Source organism: Pleuronectes platessa, chromosome 12 (assembly GCF_947347685.1).
Source record: "Pleuronectes platessa chromosome 12, fPlePla1.1, whole genome shotgun sequence".
NCBI classification, from domain to species: Eukaryota; Metazoa; Chordata; class Actinopteri; order Pleuronectiformes; family Pleuronectidae; genus Pleuronectes; species Pleuronectes platessa.
The window spans coordinates 15,134,348-15,144,009 of NC_070637.1; the positions used below are offsets into that span (position 1 = coordinate 15,134,348).

Sequence of the window (9,662 nt, forward strand, 5' to 3'; positions counted from 1 at the left end):
TTATTTTATTTTCACAAAAGCTAATTCCGTCACTTTGTATTGATGAACTACCAAGGCGCACAATAATAACAAATAATAAACAGAAATGCCCTTTTATACCTCCTGAGCCGTCACATTCCCTTTTAATTACTATAAATTGCAATTCGCAGAATATTTTACTTTACATTTCAGTATTTTAGCATTTTGTACTTTTTGTTCTCTTTGGCTTAAACATTGAGCCAAACAGTTCATTCTTGACTCCGTAAACATATGCAGCAGAGGAAACAATTTCAACTTATTAAAGAACTTTGAACTTTACATCACACGGTCTAAATTAAATTCAATTTGATTTGTATACAGTGCCAAATCACAACATATATTATCCCAAGGCGTTAACATAGTAAGGTTGATACCGTACAATATCATAGAGAAACCCAGAAGTTCCCACAACAAGCAAACAGACAAAAACTAACCTCTTCTTCATCATCTTCCTCAACAAATTTCTCAGTTGGACAGATCCTGTCAGACACTGAGCTCTTCTAGAGATAGAATATTATCCTTGTTATTGCCCAGATTATTATTGTTATTAAGAGGATCTTTGTCTCTATTTTTTCATGCCTTCCTTTTCTATTTTAGTCCCAAACAATAGGCTAGTAAAATGTAGTGTCTGGGTTCATGGACCAGGTGTTCCAGATGTAAGAGTTCATCCTCTGTTGTGGCGGAGGCCTGATGGCCACAGGTGCACAGTCCAAGTCAGCCCCAGTATTATACAAACGTAATGTGAATCAGACATGAGAAGCGCTGCCAGACTTCAAAGTCCACGAGCAGCACAATAGAAGACACTGAAGGAGGGCTGAAAGATGGTGCAGACGGAGGATCAATGAAGTCATTCATTGTACTCTATCGAATTAATTCATATTTTTTAACTGGTATTGATAAATGTTATTTTCCTTGAATGCAAGCAAGAACCTTCTTCTGACCTATAACTGGTATCATAATTGAGAATAGCAAAAGGTAAATTCTAAAATCACACGCAATGTCTGAAATTAAAAAAAAAAACAAAAAAAATGCATTAGGCCTTTATTTTAATTAAAGGTCATTGTAGGAGTGCAGCTAGAAAACAAAAGGCCTAACCATCACTTTTTTCATCAGCACATTAGCCATCCACTTCACCTGCTTCTTCCTTTTTCAGTGTGGCAAGGAAAAAAAGCATTGAAATAAGGAGCATACTGTGTCTCTCACCTTGCCCACTCTGTGGACCCACGAACTGGTCTTATGCTATTTTTTATTTCTAATGGAGAGCATCAATATCTATGCATGCATCCATCATTTAAGCATTTGCCTGTGCTGGATCCTCCTCTGCCAGCCAGTAATGGATTTACACTGCTCAGCATGTCACTCTTGTCTGCTTGTCTTCCTCCTACACAGGGTAATGGTGCTGGATGCTGGTCGGATAGTGGAGTTCGATTCTCCGAGCAACCTGTTTGAAAAACGTGGTCTGTTCTACGCCATGGCACAGGATGCTGGGATAAGAGGGGAAAATGTCACTGCCCTCTAGTTTTACACTTTTTTTTTTTTTTTTAGGATAATCTAATAATTTAATAGCTTTTACACTTAAAATGTGTACTTTGTGCTTTGATTCAACAAATAAGCCAAAAATACTATATATACATAATACATTGTGTATATAATATTATGCACAATGATCATATGCAAACGGTTTTATTTGTGAAGAATAAACTGGTATTTCTCAAATTAAGCTTCAGTGTGTTTTTCTCTGTGATTGTGTAAAGTGATGATGAGATTGCTATTATCACTCCACTGCTCTGGTCACCTGAATTGCCAGTAATATATTTATACAAACATACATACATATATTATATAATGTTTATTCGTAAGATACGCAGTATTTGGGCCACAAAACAAATCTAAGATCTTGAGAATAAGGTCATTAAATTCAAATTTTGGGCTATGTGTAATTTTCACCTCAGCTACCCCCCTACCTGTAACAACAACTCCCCAGCTCCCCCTCGCAGACGCCTGGACTCCACAGCCGGATGGAGATGGTGGACAGCTGTATGGTTCTGGGGGTCCATCTAAATAACAAACTGGACTTGTTAGACAACACTTAGGCCCCCTACAGGAAGAGACAGAGCAGGACGTTAGGGTTAGGAAGTATTAAATTATCTTGAAGTCTCCCCCGTGCTTCATCCGTCGACTGGGCAGTTAAAGGCAACGCACTGGCCGAGAGTCAGGGTCAGGGGGGTTTGGGCAGATTAAACTCCCCTGCTTCGTCCGTCGATTTTCTTAGTGAGAGGGGTCAGGTTTTGGAGATCAGAAGGGCGGGAAAACAGGACAAAGCTGGAGACGCACGTGGAGCATAATTACAAAATAAAACAGGAAACAGAACTCAGAGAAAACATCACAAAACATGATCATGTCAATGATTTAAAATGCCCATAAACAGAAAATCAAAAACGTTTACTGTCTTTCAGAGTTCACGGCTCAGATTCATGACAGGAATATCAGAAGATCAGGCCATCGCCTGCATTTAAATAAGGAATTTGGAGCATGATGTTATATTCCACTTTCATGTAAGTTTTACCAACAATGACATATCTAAAACAAATTATTTGGTAGTGGTCGACTGCAAAGCTTTTCGTGGTTAGATCAGCGTCATTCAGATTGGTTAAACAGTTTGTCAAGAAACTGGGAGACTGGATCCAGAAGGACTGGAACTCAGGCAAGTTCTCTTTGCTGCTTTTTTCCCAAATTTTCTTTCTTCTCATTGTATTCTGACTTTTTTCATTAAATCATTAAATGTAAATGTCTTTTTCTTGACTTGTTTTTAAAAAATTCGTAAAATATTATGGCTTAGTTCTCGAAGTCTTACAATCTTTTTTCTTTAACGTGGCAACAGCATGAAGAGTGGTTCATGGTGTGTACTGCTGACTGTCTGAGCTGAAGAACTTAGCCCTGAGGAGTCAAGACATTGGTCATGATGGTAGATGAAAAAGTTGATGGAGACCAAAGGTGTCTATTAGAGACTCAATTCCCATTGTGGCGTTTCCCAGTCACAGCTGACACTGGGTGAGAGCCTCAGTAAAGAGTATGTTATATTAATTGGCAGCCGGGGTTATAAGCTTTAAGTGGTTTTTCCAGAAGCTGCCTATGTTGCAATTTAGCGTCTCTCAATTTAATCGCCAATCTTGTTACTTTTAATGCAAACATATTTTTATGATGAATAGGTTTTGAATCCTCTATGTGGGGACAAACATCTGCACACACAGTTGCACATGGTAGTGGAGCATGTGGTATCGATGGACTCCCGCTTCCTGTTCTTTGTAATATCACAACCGGAGATTTGTGAAATGGCTCTCTCCAACAGGGCAGGACTGTCAAATGACAGAGCAGAGGAAAACACGTGTTGCAAAGAATACGTGAAGGCTCTCTCTTTGCAGAATGAGACATGCTGTGATTTGAGCCATTTTTTGAACAAGTCCAATTTTGTGATGTGTCATTTGCAGTGTAGCCTAAAGGGTGTAGTAATAAACTGCTCCCATAGAAATTGAATAGTTAAAGTCCTCTAATGGAATAAGGTTTTTAACCCAGCCAGGAGTGCTCCCTGATCTACGTATGTGCATTTTAATGTTTGGGCGAAAAAACCATATATATCAAGAAATGTATGACTTTCTACAAGCTGCTGTTATGGCCATATGTATGTGCGTAAGGGGCGGGAAGGGGCCAAAGCAGGAGGTGGAGACCATGAGAGACTGAGAGTCACAGAGAGGGAAAGAGAGGCTGTGAGCGTGAGCGAGGGAAGGAGGAAGACAATCAATCATTGGTGCTCGTGGACAGAGGTGCTCAGCTTCATCCTACATTTTCATCTGTGGAGGGTAAGTCTACTCATATCTGATCAACACCATTACATTTAAAATATACTTTAGTAAATCTAAAACTAGAATCAGCATGATTCAGTAATATAAAGACTCTGCTGTCAGTGTAACAGGTTGTAGTGTGTGTGTGTTTGTGTGTGTATGTGAGAAATGTTAATTGAACATTAGGAATCCTGTCACCCTTTTCTTAAATTACCCTTGGATGTTTGACAGATGCATGTAATAGATTGCTGTGCATGCTATGCCCACTAATTAGTCTATTTTCATAGTTATTTAATTTACCCTCATTTATATATTAAACTGCTGTTTTGTCAATTTGTTCTCAAATGAGTGGTGTTATTTGTTCTGAGGGAAAAGGATTTTATGTGTTCATTTAGGATAACTGAAACAAAATTGTCATGTTTATGCACATTGGTCTCCTACGTAATTCTTGCCCATGTCTATTATGCACCGAAGGACATGGTTTGGTTCAGTGACTATCATCTGGATATTATTTTGTGATATAGAAATCATGTGTTTAATATCAGGCATTAACAGAAAAAGAAAACATGGATAGCAGCAGATTCTCTCATAAATATTCCGAATGAGAGCTCACATGTACAACAAGCAACCCTCGTATGTGCTGAGTTGATGCACAATACCATAACAAAAAACGCTGCAGTCTTTCACAAAGATACTTTACTTAAACAATGGCTTCAGACCTAAATTACACACGCTAATATCCAATGTTGCAACCTAACTTTGGCACGACATTTAGATTCAAACGTTTTCTCTTTTACATGCTTATCCTCCACATTCCCCACCAGCTGCCTGACAATGAACCTCTCCGAGCAGATGTCGATCCTCTTCAGCTGTAACGTCAGCCCGAGTGAGATGCCACAGCTCAACATTGGTGCCACTAAAAGGGAGCCTCTGGCAATCGCCGTCCCCATGACCATCCTGTACACCACCATCTTCCTGTTTGGAGTATGGACATGTCATTTACTAGACGCACTTGACACCCTATCCAATTTAACCCTCTGAATTGCACTGGTACATGCGATCATTATATACAAGTAGAGCTGCAGCAATTCAGTGTTGTGTTAATTATATACTGTATACATGTCCACACTGCGACTCACTGAATGCTGTTCCTCTATGCTCCACAGGTGTTATTCAATGGGGTGAGCCTGCTGACGCTGCTCATGGATGCTCATATGAGAGCCAGCGCTATACGTTTCTACCTGCTCAGCTTGGTCATATCAGGTACACCAGCGTTCACTATATGGAAGATCAGTGGCCACAATATTAATCTAAATTATTCAATCGGAGTGAAGTTTCATTTATAACAAGTTACGGAAACTGATTTAATTTTCATGCCTTAAAACATTCAATCATCTTTGCCAAACATAACTCCACTTCAGATATAACTAGAATGGCCCTCAGTAGAGTGCATACCACTGCCCATACCGAACAGCTGACCTTAAGTTCAATTAAGCTGCACCAAGATCCATGAATGATAGCCTAGGAAAAAAGAAAATGTTGAAAAACGCCACCATTCACAATTTTGAAGATATTTGCCTCTCTGATTCGTACGTGCACCAAACTTGTGTGGGTTTTTCCCCTTCCCCTAACCACATCCTTGGACCATGTTTCAAGGAAATCTGTTCAGTTGTTTTTGCATAATCGTATAAAAATGTGTCTTCTCGACCATCTCTCACGTCTCCACCATGTGTGAGATGGTCAAGCCTGATCCTGCACATATCTACATTAAAAATCAACAAACAAACAAACAGGGTTGAAAACATTTCCCCCTCCGTGGTGGAGGTCAGCAGGGCTTTAGATGTGACAGAATGATTGAAAACCGTGTTCCGGCCCTTTTGATTGATATCTTAATACATTTCAGTTTGTAAACACAGCGAGAGAGACACACACTTATTAAATGCACTTGTCTTTAATGCTTCTAATTCCATTTCCTTTAGACTTTGGAGTGCACTGTAAAGGTTTGGCAATAAAAAGGTATTCCATGCCACTTTGTCATTATGGTGAAGTCATGTCCATCCTCTTCTTCACTTTAACCCTCAGACATTCTGCAGCTGCTGACCATCCCAGTGACTTTGTATCGGTATTACTGGGAAAGCTACCCATGGCGACTAGGGCAAACCGTGTGCAAGGCCTACTTCATGGTCCGCCAAGTGTATTGTGCCACCACAAGCTGGGTCATCATGACCTTCACCACTGAGCGCTACGCAGCCATTTGCCACACCATGTGGTCTGTTTCCAGCCTAAAGGTGCAGTGCTTGCAGAAGAAGCAATTCAATTTCCTCATGATAGTGTTCTTGCGGAATCTAAAGATGAATTACAAGAGTTTTCGGCAGGAAAGCCTCTGGTTTCTGTTTCTTGTTTGACCAATCAAGTTTGAGCAGGCTTCGGCAGCCCGCAGTTTACCAGTCTGTGTGGAGAGCAAAAGAGGCAGAACACATTGACTGTAGTGCATCAGCCAATCAGGTCTTTAATCTGCTTTCATATGAAAATGGTTGTTAATATGAGAGATTTGATAAAATGTTGTCTGGACCTGAAACACCTACAAAATGAATCCCTGTTTGTGTTTTGTAGAGAAACTTTTGACTCAGACTGTAAACAGTGTAAAATGAATGGAAGACGGAACAGAGTGTTAGGGTTAGTGTGGATATCCGATGTCCAGGCCGGATACCCCAAAACAGTCGCCATTACCCCTAAAACATATATCTTGTTCTTACTTTAAAAAAAACTCTGCAAGTATATATACCTACAGCTAAAACATGAATTAACTGCAGACATGTTAAGACACAAATATATTTTGGAAAGCTACTTGATTTGTAACCTGTACTCCCCAGATTACTGTTTATTTATATTAGTGCCCAAGAATATTATGCAATAACATAAGGGGGTAAATACAGAAGGTGCAATTTAAAAAAAAAACGTTAACGTGGAATTGTCTACCCTCTCTCCTCGGCAGAAGTCCAGGCTGCCATGTCTTCTTTTAGTATGGGTAATTTCTCTGGTCTCAGCAGTGCCCTTTGCTCTGGTCTACGACCAGGCAAGCGCCTGTATCCTGGATTACACAGCCACCCAAAGAGAAGACGCCTTCCACGTCTCCACCATGTGTGAGATGGTCGAGCCTGATCCTGCACACATCTACAAAGGAGCTTTGCTCCTGAGAGCAGGATTTTTCTTTCTGGTGAAATTATTAGGATAAGTATTTATTATTTGACACATTGCATTTGCTGATCTGAACCAAACACATCAGCCACTCAACCACCCTCTTCTACTACAGGTCCCACTGGTCACCATCTTCACTCTCTATCTGCTCATCCTGCTCTACCTGAAGAGGAACGGACATCAGAGAAGAAACATGGGTCTCATGCGGCAGAATCCTGAAGGACGACGAGATATCCAGTGCCATCAGAATGGAAAGCTTCTGTTAAACGAAAAGAGAGCTCTGAAACTTATGGGTGAGCCGTGGAAAATGACAAGTTATATTAGTTTAATGAGCTTTGTAAATCCTCAAAATGCTGTGACTGATCTCAGTCTGATGAATGCCATGTAAAGGTATCTGGTCTCTACAGATTGTGGGACACTGAATTTCCATCACATGGAAAGTCAGTGATGCTGGAAACTTGGTAGAAGAGTAAACTAGGTTTTTACACTGCACATATAAAGTACTTAACACTGCATGACACTCACACACTGATGGTACAACCATGCAAGGGCAATTTGGTAAGGTAAAAAAACTCCAGAAAGTGCTCCATGCTGCTCCTTTGGTGTAATTCTTCTGTCTGTAAGCCCCGACATTACATCAAGTGTTTTGCCCAAATGTCCACTGTTATCTTCCTGCCTGGAGCCGCGTTCACGTTTACATGCCCTTTAAGGACACATGGCGATTTTGATGTCTTCCACTAGCTAAAGAAGCTACTAAGTGCAATTAAATTGCTCTGACATTTTGCAGTAATGTAGGTTACTTACATGTAGGGTTGCAAAGGGGCGGAACATTTCTGGTAAATTTCTGAAAACTTTCCGGAAACTTTCCATGGGAATATTCAGCTCGGGAATTTTGGGAATTTTGAAAAAAAGAAAATTACACAAAGTAAACGCTGAGCACTAAAAACATCATTCAAAACTCTATTTTAAAGATGTATGGAATGCAGCACATGCTGCACGTTGAATTTCAACCCTGCTCTGTGCATTTCTCCATCACATGCACAGATAATTCCCAGCATCCTGCACACTACAGCAGGGCTATTGAGGCATTGTAGTATGCAGGACTAGTCAGGTAAGTTTCGATGATATTACTGGGGAAATATATTAGCATGCTGATTGAGGATTGTTCATCTGTTCATCTAGCCTATTTCTATTCATTTATCCATCAATTGTAAAATATTTTTAAAGACGATTCCAATTGGCCAACTATTTACATCTCTGGCATTGCATTAGTGTTTTTTTACAAGCTTTTTTCTCATCTTATTCTACAGAGCATTGCTATGTGCACTATCTCATGTGTGGAGACATTTCACCCCAGCCAATGTAGAAGGAAAGGCTGTGTACGTTTGTAAATATGATGCAAAGACCTATGTTGAGGATGACACAAAGATGCAGAAGCATATAGTCAAGTGCCCAAAGTTTCCTCAGGGCATAAATCAGCCTATGACGAAACAAAATGTTTATATTTATGTCTGTATATGACAAGGTACATACAGTTAGTATAAGTTACCCACACAATTTCCAGTTAATTCCCATTATTCCCATTAATTCCTGTATATTCCCGTATATTTCCGTTAATTCCCATGGAAAGTTTCCAGTTTGAATATTCCCGAAATTTTGCAACCCTACTTATATGTGAGCTGTATTTTCTTTGTTTTGTTCCCTAGGGGCAGTCGTAGCGGCCTTTTTCGTCTGCAACTTTCCAGACATTGCCTCGTCGCTGATGCAGGTCTATGTGGTCGTGTGGTCCGACACCGTCCTCTCTGTATACACGATCCTGAAGTCGTATTTGTCACTTCCACTGTGGTATATCAACGGCGCCCTGGACCCACTTCTTTTCTGCATCTCGTCCCACATATTTCGCAGAGCGTGCTGGAGAACTCTGGGCAGGCTCAGGTCTTACTGCTACTGGAGGCATTGGGGCGTGTCTAGGCTCTGGCAGAGAAGCTTTACTGAGGAAGCGAGCACATCAGCTAGAGAGAGGATCAGTGGTAAATGCTCTGGAGAGCAGATAGACAAAAAGAGAAATAGAGCCACTAACAAATCAGGTCAGAGCATCAAAGACAACCATTAAAGCCCCTGTCCACATAAGCTGTAACAACATACACTCTGATTTGACTTTTAACATGTCTGATCCTTGGCTTAGCCGAGAGCAAGGTTTATTAAAATTGGATGATGTGTAAAAGAGATGGTTTGCTTTACATTTTTTATTATGACTAATTCATCCAGTAAGTTTTTTGATGTACAATTTGTTTCAAATATGGATTTTTTTGAATTGTGTTGTATTTTGCACTGATCATAATAAATGTAATGACTGTACATGCAGTGGAGTTGAAGAGTCTTCTGTGTTGTCAAGGCACAAGCTTGAGACATGATGAAATACACAAGGTCTCTCCAGCCTGGTGTTGGTTCAAATCCCCAACAAAGGACGAAGCTACATTGTATCCTAAAGTATGGTGTCCGACATGCAAAGAGAAAGAACACGTGCGCTCCAAAAAGTCACAACACATGCGAATACAGAAACGCGCTGCAAATTGTAGAAAACAATTTGATAAAATTGAACGTTTC

The 9,662-nt window shown here is 40.2% G+C and overlaps 2 protein-coding genes across 2 annotated transcripts in view; both read left to right on the forward strand.

Moving 5' to 3' along the window:
• Positions 1–1,734, forward strand: part of abcc2 (ATP-binding cassette, sub-family C (CFTR/MRP), member 2) — a gene marked incomplete in the record, with an annotated part of 16,372 nt that extends 14,638 nt beyond the window's left edge. Inside the window, 1 exon segment of the mRNA XM_053436979.1 lies at positions 1,408–1,734. Coding sequence (XP_053292954.1) covers positions 1,408–1,537 — 130 coding nt within the window.
• A 2,954-nt stretch (positions 1,735–4,688) lies between these two features.
• Positions 4,689–9,168, forward strand: LOC128453835 (pyrokinin-1 receptor). The gene is made up of 6 exons (XM_053436929.1): positions 4,689–4,841; positions 5,024–5,120; positions 5,940–6,145; positions 6,853–7,074; positions 7,171–7,348; positions 8,762–9,168. The coding sequence occupies exons 1-6, from the start codon at positions 4,692–4,694 to the stop codon at positions 9,166–9,168; spliced, it is 1,260 nt and encodes a 419-aa protein (XP_053292904.1). The 5' UTR covers positions 4,689–4,691.
• Positions 9,169–9,662: the final 494 nt, after the last annotated feature.